This window comes from Aspergillus melleus (genome assembly GCF_016097325.1).
Source record: "Aspergillus melleus strain CBS 546.65 chromosome Unknown contig4, whole genome shotgun sequence".
In the NCBI taxonomy this organism is placed as follows: Eukaryota; Fungi; Ascomycota; class Eurotiomycetes; order Eurotiales; family Aspergillaceae; genus Aspergillus; species Aspergillus melleus.
In genome coordinates this window covers 4,310,705-4,329,582 of record NW_025763373.1, presented here as the reverse complement: position 1 = coordinate 4,329,582, position 18,878 = coordinate 4,310,705, and the positions used below count along the sequence as shown (strand labels likewise).

At 51.7% G+C, this 18,878-nt stretch overlaps 5 protein-coding genes across 5 annotated transcripts; 2 read left to right on the top strand and 3 right to left on the bottom strand.

Annotated features, from left to right (window-relative positions):
- Positions 1–355: 355 nt before the first annotated feature.
- FDH1_4 (formate dehydrogenase (NAD+)) lies at positions 356–1,176 on the bottom strand (the record flags this gene model as incomplete). Its single annotated transcript, XM_046089988.1, has 2 exons — positions 356–570; positions 627–1,176. 2 exons carry the CDS (start codon positions 1,174–1,176, stop codon positions 356–358), a joined length of 765 nt encoding a protein of 254 aa, XP_045945960.1.
- Positions 1,177–1,314: 138 nt separating this feature from the next.
- On the bottom strand, positions 1,315–1,820 carry FDH1_3 (formate dehydrogenase (NAD+); the record flags this gene model as incomplete). Its single annotated transcript, XM_046089987.1, has 3 exons — positions 1,315–1,451; positions 1,504–1,618; positions 1,800–1,820. The coding sequence occupies 3 exons, from the start codon at positions 1,818–1,820 to the stop codon at positions 1,315–1,317; spliced, it is 273 nt and encodes a 90-aa protein (XP_045945959.1).
- A 1,068-nt stretch (positions 1,821–2,888) lies between these two features.
- Positions 2,889–3,416, bottom strand: tim9 (protein transporter TIM9; the record flags this gene model as incomplete). The annotated part of the gene is made up of 3 exons (XM_046089986.1): positions 2,889–3,083; positions 3,262–3,331; positions 3,409–3,416. The coding sequence occupies 3 exons, from the start codon at positions 3,414–3,416 to the stop codon at positions 2,889–2,891; spliced, it is 273 nt and encodes a 90-aa protein (XP_045945958.1).
- Positions 3,417–6,506: 3,090 nt separating this feature from the next.
- On the top strand, positions 6,507–9,571 carry SAC7 (putative Rho GTPase activator (Sac7); the record flags this gene model as incomplete). The annotated part of the gene is made up of 3 exons (XM_046089985.1): positions 6,507–6,657; positions 6,837–6,986; positions 7,047–9,571. 3 exons carry the CDS (start codon positions 6,507–6,509, stop codon positions 9,569–9,571), a joined length of 2,826 nt encoding a protein of 941 aa, XP_045945957.1.
- Positions 9,572–10,232: 661 nt separating this feature from the next.
- On the top strand, positions 10,233–11,295 carry GPI11 (PIG-F family protein; the record flags this gene model as incomplete). The annotated part of the gene is made up of 3 exons (XM_046089984.1): positions 10,233–10,646; positions 10,744–11,030; positions 11,151–11,295. 3 exons carry the CDS (start codon positions 10,233–10,235, stop codon positions 11,293–11,295), a joined length of 846 nt encoding a protein of 281 aa, XP_045945956.1.
- Between the last annotated feature and the right edge of the window lie 7,583 nt (positions 11,296–18,878).

Sequence of the window (18,878 nt, the reverse complement as noted above, 5' to 3'; positions counted from 1 at the left end):
ACCTTTGAGTATTATTGGGTTTTAGGGACTCTAGCTAGCTTTCCAGGGGACACCCCAGGATACGTGTATGTAGGTCACGTTGACCCTTCTACCCCGCCTGGAGAGGACCTTGAAGACGCCTGTTCTGTCCTGGGACAGGGTATATATACCGGTCTAATCTTCCATTCCATCTAATCTAGGTTTCTCTTCTGGAAGACATTCTGAACATGTACACTTTCATTCACGTCATTCACGTCAAAGTAAACTAGCTACTAGCTAGCTAGATAAGGTATGGTGGATTGGTTATTAAACACTTTTTTTCCTTTTTCCCTTTCCTTCTACAGGTCAATCTCGATAAGATCATTGAACTGTCACCTTACGACATATCAACAACGCAGCGGACGCAGTCGCCCTGCTTCATCTGCTCAAAGGCAGTGTTGATCTGGGCCAGAGGCTCGCGGTGCGTGATGAACTCGTCCACCTTCAGCTGGCCGTTGAGGTAGTCGTCGACCAGGCCGGGGAGCTGAGTGCGACCCTTGATACCACCGAAGGCGCAACCCTTCCATACACGGCCGGTGACAAGTTGGAATGCTATTTCATCATATTAGTGGTCTGGTTTGGATTGGATATGACAGGAATGAACTCACGTCGGGTCGAAATCTCCTGTCCAGCAGCAGCAACACCGATGATGATACTCTCACCCCAACCCTTGTGGCAAGCCTCCAAAGCAGCACGCATAACGCCAACGTTACCCGTGCAGTCGAAGGTGTAGTCGCAGCCGCCGTCGGTCATCTCGATCAGTTCCTCCTGGATCGTCTTGCCCTGGAGCTTGGTGGGGTTGACGAAGTGGGTGGCACCGAACTTGCGGCCCCAGGCCTCCTTGCCGTCGTTGACGTCGACCACGATGATCTTGCCGGCCTTGTTCTTGACGGCACCCTGGATGACGGACAGACCGACACAGCCGGCTCCGAAGACCGCGATGTTGGAGCCCTCCTCGACGCCAGCGGTGACGACGGCGGCGCCGTATCCGGTGGTGATACCGCAGCCCAGCAGGCAGGATCGGTCGGTGGGGATCTTGGGCGTCACAGCCACAACCGAGATGTCGGCCACGACGGTGTACTGGGAGAAGGTCGAGGTACCCATGAAGTGGAGCAGGTCCTTGCCGCGGGCCTTGAAGCGGGAGGTGCCGTCGGGCATGACACCCTTACCCTGGGTGGCACGGATCTTACCGCAGAGGTTGGTCTTGCCGGACTTGCAGAACTTGCACTCGCGGCACTCGGGGGTGCTTGTGTCGGTCAGTAGGAGGGCGGGGAATATGGTGATCAAGGAGACATACTAAAGAGCAATGACAAAGTCGCCGGGCTTCACGGAGGTAACGCCCTCACCGATCGACTCGACGATACCGGCACCCTCGTGACCCAGGACGATGGGGAAAGCACCCTCGGGATCCTTTCCGGAGAGCGTGTAGGCATCTGTCGAGGTCAACTTGACGTCGGAAGACAAGCCGGAGAGGGAAAAACCGACCTGTGTGACAAACACCGGTGTGGTGGACCTGGATACGGACCTCGTTGGCCTTGGGAGGCGCAACCTCGATATCCTCAATGGAGAGGGGCTCTCCGGCGGCCCAGGCAACGGCGGCCTTGACAAGAAAACTCAGTTATAAATTCTGAAGTGGAGAGGAAAGCTCGAATAGCTTTCTCTGACAATCCGAGGAGCTCCTTACCTTGCAAGTGATGGTCTAGAAAAGTCAATGTTAGTCGCAATACGGCGAGAAGAGAGACAGAAAAAGAAGGAAAAATTAGAAACAATGGAGCTCTTACCTGTCCGACAGTGCTGGCCATGATGAAGAATCACAGAAAGAAGCTTCCGACAGCAGCGATGGGAAGACAAAAACAAAGAAGAATGGAAGAGGAGGGAAAGAGAGGAAAGAAGATGAAGAAATCGCGAGGAACGCGCAGGGAATAAATTGCTTAAAGCGGGCTCGACCGGCTGGTGGGGGTTTGCAGGTGAGGGGGAGGGGAGTGGGGGGTAAACGCTGTGAAGGTTATGGCCGATGGGTGAGGGGCCGATGCCAGATGCCATCCTCACGGTCCGGTCAACACGGTCCGGCCAAGATATCACCTCTTGGGAGGCAGAATTATCTCCAATTTCCTGTACGGGTCCCCTCATCTCTCCGCATGGCGCAGGATGTGGATGTTTCAAAGGTCGGAGAGTCTCCCGACAGTCGGGAAGGATGGAGGAAGTGAGTCATGAACTAGCCGATGGGCTGCATGGTAGATAAACAAGCATGCGGAGCGATCGTACGGAGCAGCTACGGGAAAGAGTAGAGCAGTCCAGAAACTACGACAGTACTGCTAGTAGTCTACATACTAATTTCTGCTGCTCAGCAAAATGGCAGGAAAAGGAAACTGCCGCGGCGACCCGAAAAGGCAACGTTTTCCGGGTTGGTCCGTGCTCGATGACGCAGTTTGCTCTGTTGGATGCCTCAGGCTGTCGACCACCAGCCAGGAGGTTTTGCCCTTTCCGAGATACAATCCCCGTGTATGGACGTGATTACGGATGATTTCGACTCGAATGTCAGGTCTGTTGGGGAAAGACGCATAACCGAAAGCCCGACTCCAAATGGAGTGCACACCTGTCCTGTCAGGATGTCAACAATCCTCCCTACCTCAATTTCAGGAACATACAGTCCAGCGACAGAGACAAGCCTACAACCATCAATTGACTACCCGCAAATCGTCACTCCATCAAAGTTCACACCCACACCATAGCAATAAACCAAAAGGAGTATATAAAGTGGAGTTGTCATCATTCGCAAAATTTCAATGTTTTATACACGAACCGCCGAAACCCATCGAGTCAAATTACAAGATTAGAAAGGAAAGATTTGGTCACGTCTCATCGCTGATTTACTGCCCCGGCATCTGGCCGCTCTGCATCATCGCCGCGTTCTGCTCCTGGAAACGCTCGTTCAATCGGGCCGACGACTTGAGGTACTTGTCAACGCAGCGCATCACGCAGCCCTCCTCGCGGTTGACCAGGGACTTGGTGGTGAAGTCGTTGACGCAGTCGTCGAAGCAGCGCTGGACGAGCTTGGAGTACATCTGGAGAGGAGTGTGTGAGTGAGGTTCCGGTTTTGGATTGGATTTTGGACTTGAATTTAGATTATGGGTATTGGGGTGTGGAAAGTTGAAGACAGGGGTGAGGCTGAGGTATCTGTCGTCGGAGGGCCGAAGAGGATCTGCATTTGTGAAGGACGGATGGCATCAAAGAGAAACGTACGGTCATAAACTCCTTCATCTGCTTTCTCTCCATGCGAGAAGCGAACTCGCGCTGTTCCGAGGCAGAGAGTCTAAAGGGAGTTAGCTCATTCTAGATTGTCCCCGAAGTGGGTGTGCAACGGGAGTCAAGATAATCAGGAGTACTCACCCTTCCATTGTGATTGTAGAGGAGTATTGAGGAGGGAGAGGGTCGCTGGTTGAGGGTATAATTGACAAGAGTCCTGAGGTTGTCCGGGACAGCTCCGGAGCTCTCGACGGGCCGCAGGCTCTTTCCGGGTCACATGAGGTCAGGTGAGCACACCTGATTTAATCACGTGCGTGTCACGTGCCTTTAGGCAGGCTGACTCATGCCATCCGGGCGGCGAAGAACGATGGAGAAAAGGACAACGTACGCCGTCCCGATCAGGCAATGACACGGTCAATCGCCCACCGTGCTATGACGCTGGCCACGGGACCGCAGGTGGCCCCGGACCCTGTGGCGAGAACCAACCGTGGTTGTGGTGTGTGATAATTTGGCAAATTGCATACGAGCCGAGGGATCTGCGCACCAGCCAATCTCCACGTCCCGGTGCTGATTTGGCGAGCGTACGAATTGCGAGGTCAAAAAGGTTCCATATATACGAGCCTTGATTTGGGGTGTTGCCTGTTGGCATCGCGGATGACCGAGATCCATCGCCTCAAGCTGGACATATTCCCTGATTGAGGCGCATGACTGGGTGGCGGTCGACCAACAAGACCTTTGTCAATTGTTCAGTCCGCAGGATGCTGGATTACTTGCATTGCAAATCAACAGATGATGACCTATGGGAATGGGCAGTGGCACGGATTGTCTATGCTTACGGTGTAGTGATCTGCACATATAGGTTGGTCTTCAGTTCCACCTGATTTTCTGTATGCGAGGACTCCGCAATTGCCTTGAAAATCGGCAGGTGGCTTGTATCCGGACGCCAGGTTGGATGGCCGGTCGGATGTAGAGACCTGTGCATTGAAAGAACCTTAAATCAACCTTGAGGGGATGTGTAGTCAGATTTTGAGAATTGACTCTTTTATTCGTTCGGGGCAGCAACAATCTGACCGTGCTGCGTAGTAGCCACAAATGCCTGGGTTTGAAATATATACCGAGTACTCTCGCCGTGCTCCCAAGGACTCAACATTCGATATACGGTGTAACGACTATGCCCAAGCCCTAAAGGCTGTTTGACCCATAGTGTCCAAGTTCCAGAGCGTTACAGACCGGATTCGCCATGCCCTACGTCCTATCCCGTAAGGTACCCGACGACGCTTCCACTATGATGACCTACACCGACGTTATAAACAATACTAACAGGCACTAAGCTCCATCATTGGCCTGTTGGCCATTGCTAGCTGCAACAGAAATTCCGGCACCAAAGCCGTGAGAACCAACAACGGAAGGATATCTGGCCTCCCAGCGTGGGGTACCTGAACGAAGTGGATACGGCCCCGTGAATTGCGCAAAGTTTAAAGCTCGAGGATTGACTCCGTATATCTTCAGGCAAGCAGGGCGTCAGCGTCATACACCAGGAAAACTCGGTTTAGTGCGGGTGCTAAGAACTTAGTGAAGTTCTAGGTTCCCGGTTCTAGACTTTTTGCTTTTGTCCTGCGATCCCCGATCCACGGGGCTGGACCACTCCGTGAAGGACTCTCAAACGCGAAAGAACGTGGTGTCGGGGGTCAAGAGTCAAGACTTGAGAGGAGGGGGTGTTTGTTTCAGATGGACTGGATGACACGAAAGACTATTTGGTTAGCGTTGGGGTGAAGCGGACCGAGGGAGGAACGCTCGGTCATGGCGGTTGGATTGATTTTAATTTGATTTCTATTTATTTTTACATTTGAGGTTGCATTGTGCTAACGGAGAGTGGAGATGATACGGATTGAAGGATTTGAGGGCAAAGGGGGAATGTCTTGCGAGGACGGTAGACAGTAGGGTCTAACATATAGTTCATAGTAACAATAATAAAGATCTGTCCTACATGGCGTACAGGAGTGTTGACTCTTACCGTTCTCACCTCCAGGGACAGCGAGTTCTAGAATGCCGGTCGAAGCAGAAGAGCGCAAGACTAAGCCCGACACGGCGGAATTTCCGGGCTCGACCGCAAGCAACCGGGCCATACCAACGTTACGGTTCGGCGGCGGTACCAGGTACCAGATTGTGTGTGTCCAACGTACTCCGGACAGCGTACCTAGTACCTACGGAAAAGAGTATCCTTGGGACTGCGTTCATTAATATTAATTTCATATTAAGTCTTGCTAAAGAGCCTATTATTAGCCCCCCCGTCCCAGGACGGCACGAGCGACGTCTTTCTTCTCTCTTCTTTCTTTTCCGTCTGTCTTTTCTCTCTTTCTCCCCTTCGGTTGAATATTCAAAGAGAATGAAAAAATCACCGACAATCCCACCACCTGAATTTTGGGCCAACGATCTGCAGTGACCGAACTGAGCGCCCCCCCTTCGTTAGTCCCTCAAGGCGACCCAGTCCAGCCCAGTCGCTCTCCATCCTGTCAGCCCTCCGCCCACTCGTGTGCCTCCCTCCGATCATCGTCAATCAACCCCATCCATCAATCATTTCAATCATAATCTATCGCTTCGCTCCCTTTCGTTCCCTGACCCCCCTCCCCTCCGTCCATCCCATCCCATCCACCTTCATCTTTTCTTTTTTTCCCTTTCCCTTTCCCATTCCTTTCCCATTCCTTTCCCTTTCTTTCATCCTTCTCATTCTCCCCTCTTTCTCGTCTCCTTTCCCCCCCCTCCCTTTTGGCTGCTCTCGTTCTCGTCTACCCTTTATCCCTGTCTCGCCTTGTCCCTTTAATTTTACTCTATTTTTCCCTTTTTTATTTCTATTCCATTCCTTCCCTTCGCTTCCTCCGCATCTGACTCTTACGTGGACCCCTAATTCTTTCGCTCCTCCCCCGTATCTATTTCTCGCCTCCCCGCGTTCCCCGTTCCTCGCTCCCTGTCGCGATAGTTTCTCGTCTAACACCCTCCGTCATTGTTCGGCCACGGGGTTTCCTGCCTTGACCACTTAACGGACGGCGCGGCGTTGTCATCCGCTGCCAGGCTGACTACTAGTCCCTCGTGCTATTTTGGGATTTCGTCGGTTCCCCCAGCCCCGGAATTTCTCGCGAACACGAGGGCGGTGACGGAGGACTCGGTTCGCCTGCGTTTCATCATTCTACAGCTGCACTTACGCTTTCTATACCGTTGACGTCCGTTTTGCGCGATTCTCCATCATGGTCACCGGCAAGGGCGCGGAGCCGTTCCATCACCTACCTCCGACAACCTCGCAGCACGGGTTCGCCGCAACCTCCCCGCCTTCCAAGCGTGACCTGGCATCCTGGTGGAGGCAGTTCAAGAGAAACACTCGCAAGGAGGAACCGAAGGGTACGTATGCGCAGTGACCTCTTTTGGTGTGTAGCGGATTCGGGGTTTTCGATCTAGGTCGTCGCTTTATGCGGAATACACCGAGATCGTCTAGCCACTGTCATCCGCGACTTGCATCAACCCTTACTCCGTTCCTTTCGCTCGGAACCCTTGTCTATGCATACTGACACCCAAGGCAGAACCTCAAGGTATCTTCGGGATCCCTCTCAACGTCAGCATCAAGTACGCAAACGTCGCCATCTCCCTTACCAACGATAACGGCGAGAGTTTCATCTACGGATATGTTCCCATCGTGGTGGCGAAATGTGGGGTTTTCTTGAAGGAAAAAGGTACGCATAATCAGCTGGTCGCGAGGAGGCGTTTTCCCAAGGTGTGCTAACGCCTCAAAGCTACGGATGTGGAAGGGATCTTTCGCCTCAGCGGATCGGCCAAGCGCATCAAGGATTTGCAGGAAATATTCGACTCCCCCGAGCGATACGGGAAGGGCCTGGACTGGACCGGGTATACGGTTCACGATGCTGCCAACGTCCTTCGTCGCTACCTGAATCAACTCCCCGAGCCGATCGTCCCGCTAGACTTCTACGAGCGCTTTCGCGAACCCTTGCGAGTTTACCAGAACCATGTTCAGAATAGCAACGGCGCTACGACGGAGTCAGATCCCTTTGACCACGCGAAAGCCGTCACTTCCTACCAGCAGCTGATCCGAGAGCTACCGCCGCTGAACAAGCAGCTGCTTTTGTATATCCTCGACCTCCTGGCAGTCTTCGCATCCAAGTCGGACCAGAACCGGATGACGTCGGCCAACCTTTCCGCCATTTTCCAACCGGGCCTATTGTCTCACCCCCAACACGACATGGCGCCCGACGAATACAAGCTGAGCCAGGATGTATTAATCTTTCTGATCGAAAACCAAGATCACTTCCTGTTCGGCATGAACGGCACCGCCGCGGATGAGCAGACGGTGAAGGAAGTAGAGGGCGGAATGGCGCATCGCACGGCGACTACCACTTCCAACATCCGCCGTTCGGTCTCCAGCGCAAGTGGCGGGGGTGAAAGCTTCCGCAAATACGGCAGTCTTCGTCGCAACGTGTCGGTGTCGTCGAAAAATTCCCGACAATCTAATCACGCACAGGGTCCTACAACCCCAACTTCTTTGGGCGCCGTCGGGGTCCACCGCAGTAACACGCTACCGTCTAAAATGTCGCCGGCTATGAGGTATGGCCGGGTGACGGAAGCGACCGGACTGAATTCGTCGGAGCGTACATCTGCACAACACTCGCGGTCCTCGAGCGTCACACCGTCCGCACGGGAGGACCATCCGCAAGCGTCTGTGCCACCGCAGCCTACACCACCGCAGCAACCCCCCGTCACAACCACGCCTACGCCAGGGGTTGGGTCGCCGACCGGGCTCGTTTATGTCCATACGTCCACCCACGGTCCAATTCCCAAGGTGATTCCCGTGCAACCGTCTGTGCCAGAAGCGTCCGCGGTTCAGACTGAACAACCAGCCCAACCTGTTGCTCAGACGGAGAGGCTGGTTGGACCTGCTGCTCCTCCTGCTCCTGTTGCTGCTCCTCCCGCTCCCTCTCCCGCTCGCGCTCGCGCTCCCCTCCCCGCTTCTTTGATTGCTGGCCCCGCCCCCCCTGTCGCAGCTGCTCCGGCTCCGGCTCCAGCTCCAGCACCTGCACCAGTCACTTCTGCTCTGCACGAGTCCTTATCTCCCCCGTCTTCCCCTCCCCAGACCGCTGTCACGCCCACCCGAGAACGCAAAATATCTAACATCTTCTCCAAATCGCCGCCTTCGAGTAGTGATTTGAAGGAGCCACCGCGGCAGCCCAACCGCCTAAAGAAGAAGCGAATTCCCGGAAGTGCCAGCGAAAGCGCCCAAAGCTCGTCTCAATCTCTACAGGCAGCCACCTCGGACCCGACGACCGTCAATTCTCCCCCTCAAGCCGGTCGGCCGGTAGATGCCAGCCCCGACGCCGGGGGTGCCACGCCAAGACCTCCCAACGCCGCGAGCTTTGACGACCTGGCCTTGAGGCAGGAGAAAACGGCTGTGCAGCATGAGAACGGACAACAACAGGTCCCAGCCGCCAGTAGTGGCGATACGACGCTGCGACCGTACGGGTCGCGGACCCCGTCGATGAACTCGCGCTCGTCATTCACGGACGTGTCCGATATCGATCAAATCGACGAGGCGTCCAAGGCGGAGCGGAAAGAGCATCGTCGGAGCTGGCGATTCCCCCGCTCGTCCAAGCGTAGCAACGAGCAGATGGGACTGGGTCTTGGCTCGCCGCCCCTGATGGCCTCAACTCCCGGGGCGGATCGCAGTACCAGCTCGATCGGGAGCTGGCACCATTCCAGCCGCAGTTCTCCGTCGGATCTCCAGCACTTCGCCAACGACCCCTCTTACCAACCCTTGAGTTTGGACGCCGAAGTCAGCAACAGTGGCAAGGATTCAGGGAATTCGGAGCCAGAGAGGCGCAGTCTCTTTGGCAAGTTTAAAGCCAAGGTCGCACAGGTCCGGGATGAAGTAAAGCACTCCTCGGAGCGTGAACGCACACGAAGTCCCCCGGTTCAGTCCGACCCTGAAAAGTCTGCATCTAGTCAGACGCTGTCGCCCGCTGGCAAAGACAGTCTACCCAACCGCCCCGCTCCGATCGAGGTTGTGAAAGAACCCATCCCGCAACCCTACACCAGTACTCCCACTTCACCGATGCCTCCAGGACTTCCCCCGGCGATTCCTGAGGAGCCCCGCACCCCTGAAAGCCCCGTGGCGACCTTGGCATCCCCGGAGCCCAAACAAGAGAATGGGACGACCGAGAAAACGCAGACTGCGGGGCCGGACACTCTGCCAACCTTTGAGTCTCACAAGGGCGATGACAGCGAGACGTCCCATTTTCTGGGAAATTAGTCTAGGCATTTTGCCTAGTGAAACTAGCACGTTTGGTTGAGCGATACTGAGCGATATTTGAGTTTTTTCTTTGTTTTTTTCCCTTTGTCTTTGTAGGTATCATCTTCTTGGATATTGGCGGATAGAGTATATTGCAGGGTTGGTATGGTATGGTTTGAAGAGTTGGTTCTTTTTCGTATAGCGGGTAGCCGTGAAGATTTTCCTTTGATTCTATTTTGTACGCTGCTGGCTAGGATGGTCCTAGCGATTCTGATTTATGACTCGAGGGTGTTCGTTGCTAGCTTCCTGTCTACCCCGTTGTCACTTGCTGATGCTTTATGGGTTACGAATCATGGAAGATTGGCTCTGATGGCTGAACGGTCAGTCGAATGGAGTGGATGCTATATTGATTTATAATGTTCGTGTATCAATAGATTTGATTGTGATGCAGACGAATCCCTTATGACTTGTAGCGATCCCGACGGATACGGACGGAGTTCGTGGAGTACGGAGTAGACACCTTCAAATCTAGGCAGTCAGGCACCAACCTGTCAAACCCGTCAAACATTCTCCGAATCTCCGACGCCTCCATCCCCGAACGAATTATCCTAATCGATTTCTCCTCCTCACATCCAACCAACAAGTGCATCCTGAACCGGGCGCAAGGCCCAACCCATACACAATGACTTCAAGCCCAACGTCGCCATCCACCTATGTCCCTCCCGCCTCGCCCGCCATCCCCGTCCTGCCAACCCCTCTGGCCCAATCTTACGTCTTCATCCATCCATGTCTTCTCCTCGGCATCCTGGCGCTGCGGTTCCAGTCCTTGACGACGGACCCGGTCGCCGAGCTGCTGAATGACCTCCCGCTGCTGGCCCTGCTACAGGTGATCTTCGTCATGGTCTGTCTCCCTCCCGCGGGGTCCGTTCTGTCGTATAAGTCGGAGAGCGCGGAAGACGACAAGAAGGATAAAGTCCCGGCTTCTCCGTCCGGGGGAGCTGCTGGTAGCGTGGTCTTGAAGCCGGGGAAGGTGGGATATCGGAGACGAGGCCCGAAGAATGATTCTTCGTCTGGGAGCTTTGTTGCGAAGTTGATTGTATGCCCCTCCTTTTATCATACTTCTCCGGGAACATCCTGCACGGAACCATGAAATCCAGTACCCAATCGCTAATATTAGTGTGAAAATTGAACAGCCTGCCCTCCTCTCCCTCACCCTCACCTTCCTACTCGCAACGCCCGTCTTCGCCGCCCTGCTCGTCCTCTTCGGCGCTCCGATCACAACCCACCATTGGCAGACCCTGCTCTGCGCCGCGCACATGGCCCTTTTGACCTCCACCGGCCTGATCTACGTCCATGGCGTCGACGGCGCCGTGTGGAAGGAGGTCTGGGGCGCCGCGAGACCCCTGGATGCTGTGTGGGGTGGTGCTTTGGGAACGGGCCTGGGAGCTTGGTTGGGTGCTGTGCCGATTCCGTTGGATTGGTTTGTCTCCCTTCTCTATCCCCGGTCTTTTTTAGTGGTGCTGTTCTATGTTATATACCTTGGACACGGTGTATGAGTATAAGTGATTGATTGGCTAACGTGATCTATCTGTGGTTATAGGGACCGCCCGTGGCAGGCATATCCGATTACGATCCTGGTGGGTGCGTATATCGGGTATGCTCTTGGCGTGGGACTCGGACGGACGGTGCTGTTCGGGAAGAGAATTGATTTCGAAGAGGAGGGGGATGCGAAGAAGGTCGATTGATTTATCGCCGTGGTGGTTGGTTGTTTGGTTCAATTGGTATGGGGTGGGTGAGTTAGGGGTCTAACTATCTATTCCAGACTCCGTACCCTGGCTGGACTTCCGGAGGTGGGTAGCTTGATGGATCTCCATCTTGGCTGGATTGTTCTGTTCTTTTTCTTTCTATCACGGTATTAGTATTAGTATAGGATTGTTTATTGCATGTATGTATCTACGTATGGATTTGGGTTGGTAGGTAATGTGTATAGATATACCTGGGGAAATAAAAATATGTTAACTAAGATTTCGGTTCGCGAGTACATAAAGGAATATAGTTGTTTCAAGGGAAAATAAGCCCTAATAGTCAGCTAAAAAATTAGGTAGACATCATAAAAAGAAAGCATATCTGGGCTCGGGGAATTTATATCTAACCGCCTGTCCGTTTCATGCAATTGATTCATGGCGCATACTATCTGTTTTATATGACATCTCTTAGCTACTTCTACCTCTCCGCTGTGGGAATTTGGAGGGCGTACGGAGTAGTAATTGGAATGAAATCTAGATAGATGTACAAGATTCTCATTGATCCAGTTACTTAGAAACCTATCGCTTCTCCTCAACCATCCACCTCTCCACATATCTAACCATCTCGGGGGAAAAGAGAAATCAGTACACAGGTAGGTAGTCACCAATTCTAATCACCAAAATCCCATTCACCCCCTTCTACAAGACCAAGTCAAGTCAAGAGGTGAAGACAGGGACATCCATTCACCTTTGCCAAGATAAAACAAGTTAATGTAAGTAAGTGATTCGTAGAGGGAATGAAGCACGTGAGACGAGATTCATCTAGTAGATCATCTCGCCCTCTCGATTCCTTCCTCCGGTTTTTCTTCTTACAACTCAACTCCTCTTTGCATAGAGCCAGGTTCTTGATGTGGGCGTCTAGCTATATACATTACAGAATGCGAATCTAACTCGTAATACTCTGTATGTATACGGCAATGGAAATGGTGAAATTATATGGTTGCAGATAAACACTCTATCTACATCATATCAAGGCATAACGGACTGGAAATCAATCTTCTGCAGTGTTTCGACTGGGCTACTCTTTGCAGTCTCACCGCTGACACTTGCATTATATGTCAACGGAAGAGGAGCCGAAATTGTTCGGAAGAATATGTTCCACCTAACTGGTTTCCACGAATATATCTTTCGCATACCCTCTACTGTCAAGGTTCGGTCCCCAAGCACAAGACTCGATCAGATATACTAACGCTCGAACAAAAGCAGGTCCCATGGTGGCTGCACCACATACTTTGGACGGGTATATAAGCCGAAACAAATATACAAGCTTTGACTTCGTGGCAAACGAGCCGAACATACCAGATATCCTGGTGGTGTAGGAGCCCACACCATCGCAACGATGGCTCATCGGGGGCCCGGTTCACAGTGCAGATTTAACCTGTAGAACTTTACGGGGCGATTGCGATTGGAACCAAAGTCAAATTTTACAATTACAATGGGAGAAAAAGCATCAAGGAAATGCGGTCACACCGTCGAGCCTTGAATGGGCGCTATATCGTGCCACAAAGGTGGCTATGCCGCTCTGAATCTGTCTAGGTTGTATAGACTGCGGTATTCGATGGGCAAGATATATCGACATATCGAGCGCACGGTACCAAAAGTCGCAGACCAACGCAGTGGCTGGCCGTTGGTAAGTTAGCCGTTCGATCTCGAAGTACGAATTCAGGATAGGATATAAGGAACTAACGATGTGGATTGCAGGTGCGGACGCCAGAACCACGAATGTCTACTGTGTCTGCCTGATGGGACTTCTGTCGCAAGAATGTTCGATCTGCTTGATCAGAATATCGAGGAGAGAACATGCCCGGAAGATGAGGCATAGGCGTCGGGCACCAGCCTCTGGTCGGTGATAAAACATCGATTCAGATCAGCGAATGCTGACTGTAAGTTATTCGACCTCGAAGTACAAATTCAGGATAGGATACGAGAGACTAACGATGTTGATTGCAGGTTCTGTGGCAAAGACAAGCACACGTGTTTCATGCTTCTACGTGATGGAAATCTGATTATAGAAAAGTCAAACGAAGTGCAACAGACAAGATTGGTCTCGAAACGTCAGGTGCCGGCTATGAGCCAATTGCCATACATGAAAACCTCTCACAAGAGACAAAAGATCGTGATTTCAGCATGCTGGAGAACTGTTCGCAAACCACTAATTGGTAGCTCCCTGCCGCCACTGCCGTCGCCCATGCTGCTGCTATTGTCTGGGAGTCCCTTACCGGACTTGAATTGGTCGATAGCTGGTTCTCCAGCCAAGTGCCCAAACCAGGCCTGCGACGGTTTGGTTCATCAAGGGACACCTCGACCCTGCGCAGTCTGAGCAGTCTATTGGCTTTCCTGTTGTCTCGGTATTTTTCCAAGTCGAGGTTGACGAGAGATGTGCGTCTTTGGCTTGATTGCACGCACCTATAACTTCTAATACATATGCGTTTGGCGACTCTGGCGACTCTGGGATCAGGTTTAGGCAAGATGTGAACACCACGGATCTATCATAAGTCGGTATAACCAGGAATCCTCGATGTCGGGCTGTCATGTCCCTTTCAACTGCAGGACAAACAAACAATGACCCACAAGAGAAAGGCAAGGGGGTGGTTCCATATACAGCAGCCATGGGACAACCTACCAGCGAATGCGAAAGTATCCAAAGGACAGTGCAAGTAACTCAACGAAGAGTCTGTCCTGGTGCAATCCCTAGTTGAAAGAGCCTTTTGAAGTCGCACACATATATCCATTTTTGCTTGGCTAAACGAAACCCCTAAAACCGCTTGAACGAACAGACGGTCTGTTGACTGCGAACTGCCTGCCCATTGTGGTGACCCCTGCCACACTGTCTGCTCTCTGTTGACTGCCTGTCTATCGATTGAGTCCCAATAGAGCTGATTAGCTATGGTGTTGATTCAGAACATGGAGACAGGCCGGTGGTACGTTTGCGACTAATTCGACCAAGATACGATCATGGTCCTGCGTTCCGCTCCATCTTTATCGATGCCACTAAACAGTGGGCAAGGGAGCCCTACGTGGCATTCAACATACGCTCGTTATGCTACCTCTATCAGGGCGTAAACGGCAAAAATACAGAAACCTTTGCACCACATGATAGATGGAAAAATGTTCTGGAGGAATTTCTCGCCCCGCCAAATGCTCGACACGAAATTCCGGACTCTTTATTAGGGGTTTGAGAAGCCCTTTCCGGAAGAGAAGTAACCCTCAATTTGCTTGTCATATGCCACAGAAGAGAAGCAGGGCATATCACTTCAACCGCAGGTGGTGCATGGTTCGGTTCATGGACATTTGAAAAGCTTCGAAGCAACACCACCTGTCTTTACAAAAGGAAGGCCTATTGCAACCTAAACAAGCAGGATTAATTAAACAAACCCCCAGCGCCAACACAATGGCGCAACCTGCCTGCCTCCTCTGAATGCAAGGATATCACTTTATGTATGTTTGAAATAGAGCACCTTTCAGGTTCGACACGAGATTTTGACTTTGGGGAGTTTCAGAATCTCGGAGCGATGATTCTATTGAAAGGACTTTAGTATTCCGATGTCAAAAAAATACCTTACAACAGCATCAATGGCTCCTAAGGGAGCAGATACTCTGAGCGAAGGAAGAGACAGGAAAATGACAGCAATCCAAAAATTCAAGGACATCACACCGAAACTGTCGAAAGCACCGGAAAAGTGTCAGCAGATATCCCTGACTCTTCGCTGGTCCGGGGTAACTAACGAACAGACCTGGAACTACCGGGCACTTGCAGCCACTACGGTAAGTCAGGTCCGGTCGGACTTGATGAACGCTTGGTATAGAAGAAAGAGGTCGCTATCCTGTTCGTCAAAACCCAGTTCAGTGAGGAACCCTAAACAACAAAGTTGAGACTCCCTTTGCTCTGGGCTATTTCATCTTTCTGCGGCAACCTACCCCCATCCTTGGCTTGCCTCTGTGGACAGACGCGAAACCCCTGTCGGCCCACAAAAGAAGATGGGAGATGCAGCTTCTTAGATAACCGAAGCAGAAGCTTTCGCGCGTATCGGCATGCAGAACGATGCTTCAGGGGTTGGATATAATGTTCGAGGTCTATATTGCTCTTCTTGACCAACATTAGGTCTGGCAGAAGTAGTCTTGGGGGCGAAAGAAACAGACCCCTCTATGTTCTGGGATTACAGATTTCACAGACGCTCAAGACAGCGTGGACACGGCAGTGACGCCAGGGGATAGCTGAATCCTCTAGAAGGTGGGCATGAATGCTAGAAAGACGCCCGGGGGCTTTACGAGGGCATTCGGCACAACTGAGAACTCATCTAATGCATGCTCATGCGAATCGTTTGATGAAACAATCTGAGGAAGAAAAATATGTCCTAGAATCAGACTGAAACTCCATGATCAATCTGGCGATATTTGTGCAGGGTCTGCTCAACTTCGTTTGCCCCAAGCACAGAGGAAAGCAGAGAAAAGGACCCATCGTTCGACAGTCAATTAACTGTGCACTGCCCATACAGCACCTTCTATCACTTCCTTTTCACCATAAATGAAAGCGTATATTGATATTCTTGTTGTTTCCACCACATGGGTGATCCCAACCCTCCATGACGGGCAATAAAGTGCCTGTGTCAGATCGGAAGATAGTCATCGAAGTCACTATCCCTACGCTCAACAACACACTGCGCGTGTCGAATATATCAGAGTGTACCTCCTTTTCGAACATCTCTATGCTAATTGATAGATACAAATACTATACAGCGATCCTTGCGAACGGAGCGCCGACCCGCACAGCCCAAATCCCCCGAGCTACTACGGAAGTCAGGGAGTTAGGCCCCCCCTAGTCTCGCTGAACGGTAATCGTCAAGCCAACGAAGAAGCTAACGAAGGACATTGGAAACCAAACGAAATAGGATGTTTCAGAAATTACAACCCAGCCCAGCCCAGCCAAACCATCGGGGCAGGAACAGCCGATCAAGTAAAGGAGATCGGGCACAGGATCAGCTATGCAAAAGCCTCGAGGAGATCCACAGAGATCAGGTAGTTTCAATGTCCGCAGATGGCATTGTTTCTTGCGCGAGGAGAGCTTTACTTGCAAACAATCCCACGCCATTTCTATTGACATGAAGGTTCTGTAATGAGGAGTACAAGTCAAACGGAACTTGAACCGTTTGCTCCAAGGATGGGATCTCAAAGATCTCGGAGGTCCTCTACTGGAAGCCAATGAATACGGACAACGAACCGAGAGAAATCATGACCCACACAAGAGCAGAGCGATCGTTGAGGGTAGCGGTCCGTCCACTGCCTAGCTCGTGCTGAGTTTAAACCCGTTGAACAATATCCAACATGGCTCACTTGAAAAGTTACGAGGGACACTTGCAGAAAAGGTTATCAGCCCCGGGCTGCGGAACATACTGAAGCCCGTCTTGAAAACCAACCTCTGCAGTTTTAGTGGGCTACGGAACGTGCCAGGCGATGCCCGGATGATTTTACAACGCGCAGCCATGTGCGGGCCAAGTACTACTAATGGGTGTTCGATTACACAGTTCGCCGCTTGCAGAATGGGATCTTCCAGGACCACGTTATCCAGGGGTAAGCATCAAAGCTCAATTTTGAACAACCGCGACGGTGCAACCGACAGGGACAACATCAGAGGAGGTACCAGCGTTTTTACAATCAGCACGTGCAAGAAGAGGATATGCAGCTTACTGAACATTCGACCGACCTCGCATTCCCTCGGGCCTTCTCGCCGAAACTCAAGGGGTACGTCAGAAGTGTTGGAAGACGCTACGCGAAAGTGACCAATCTGCCTGAAGCTACTGCTAGACCAGATATCAGACTTGCTTACTGGTGGACGCACACCACCTGTGGACTCTGTGGATGAGGCGTTGAAGATCAGAGCCCAGGAAAAGGTCGTGCACTCGAGGCAGCATGCAGCATAATAGGCCATGAAGAGCAAAGCTTCAACGTCTGGGCCACCCCTGATGAACCCCTAGGAGCCGAGGACGTTCCGCAAAAACAGTGGATGGAGATTCCTATATGAAACCGATCTCGGCTCCGGCGAAACAGAAAAGGGAATTGTGGCCCTCCAAGGATTCTACGATTCGTGTGGAAGACAATTGGGAACGACTTATGGCTTGACAAATAAACCGGACGCCTACGACACATGTAGACATGGTACCAACTTGTGACGCGCCTTCAGCGGTCGATGTAATGGCGTGGAAACACGATCATGAAAGAGTTCTGCGCCCACCGTAGCCGGTGGCGTTGGTCGTTGCCAACATAAATGCATCGATACAAAACCCTGCACGGCCGAGAATTGGAACAGCATGTATATTTAGTATCGTCTGTGTTTCTCACAAGGGGCTAACTGCACACGATTTCAAAGGCTCCAAAAATAAAGCGTCAGCTCGTAGACGTCAATGATCCTCATCTCATACTAATGGCACAATTTGGCGACACAATGCCCAAGGCGTGAAAGAACAAGTCTCGCGTTCTAAGGAATACTCTCACAAAACCGCTCGGTAACGTTATCTTCGATTCGGCCGATGTACAAACCAATAACACACAAATATGTTCAATAGCCTGCTCCTGTGGCTTTGTGAGAGCCAGCACCTGTCCGTCATGACTCCCTTCTTGAATCGTTTCGGGCCTTTTAGATGACGTGAAACGCCTTTTGGAAGAAAGGGGGAGGGACGTGGTCATATTGAGAAGACATGACTTCCGTATAAACCGTCATAGGACTCGGAAAAACGTCGCAGACTGTGCGCATTTGAAGCCCGAGAAAAATTGCTGAGCGCAATATTCAACATCTATCAAGGCCCTTCTATCCGATAGCGACAAAATCTGTCGCCTGAAGCTTACAAAGAGATCTGGTCGACGCAGACACAATGCCAAATAAAAAGGACGATAGCTTTTGTACCGGACCCTCACAGATATTTGACTGTTTCATTAAGCTGGAGCGTGATCCATGCAGGATATGTGGAGATAAACCGAGTATGAAGGTGATATATCCCCACAACAAGGCCAAAGCAATTTGTGATCATAAACTCCCGACAGGAATTTTGCAACGCGTCCTCTGAGAGTATGCTATCCTTTAATATCTTACCTGGAAGAAATGTGCAATTAAGAAAGGGACAGATAGCCGAAGACGTCGGAGGCAATGATTATCCTTCTGATAATTACAATGGCCGTGCGATGGCAGCGCGCCCTACAAGCATGTTATAAATTACCATCAAATTACGCGTACCTAAGCAATGAACTAGTGACTCATGTACTGGCTCACCCGGATGTGCTAACCATCACGCTGCAGGCGTATGGTGGGCTCATGAATTTACTACTAAGGGAAAGACAGCGTGGGGTATCTCGGCCTTAGAGCCTCTGTACAACAAGATATACACGCTGACGCTCCTTGAGATCCCATTCCAGTCCCACACGATCATCTACCAGCCAACCTCAGTGGCCTACTACGAGGACAAGGTTAAGTCATTCCATGACAAGCCCCCCTAAAATGGCCGAAATCAACCAGTCCAACCCCCTCGTGGTCC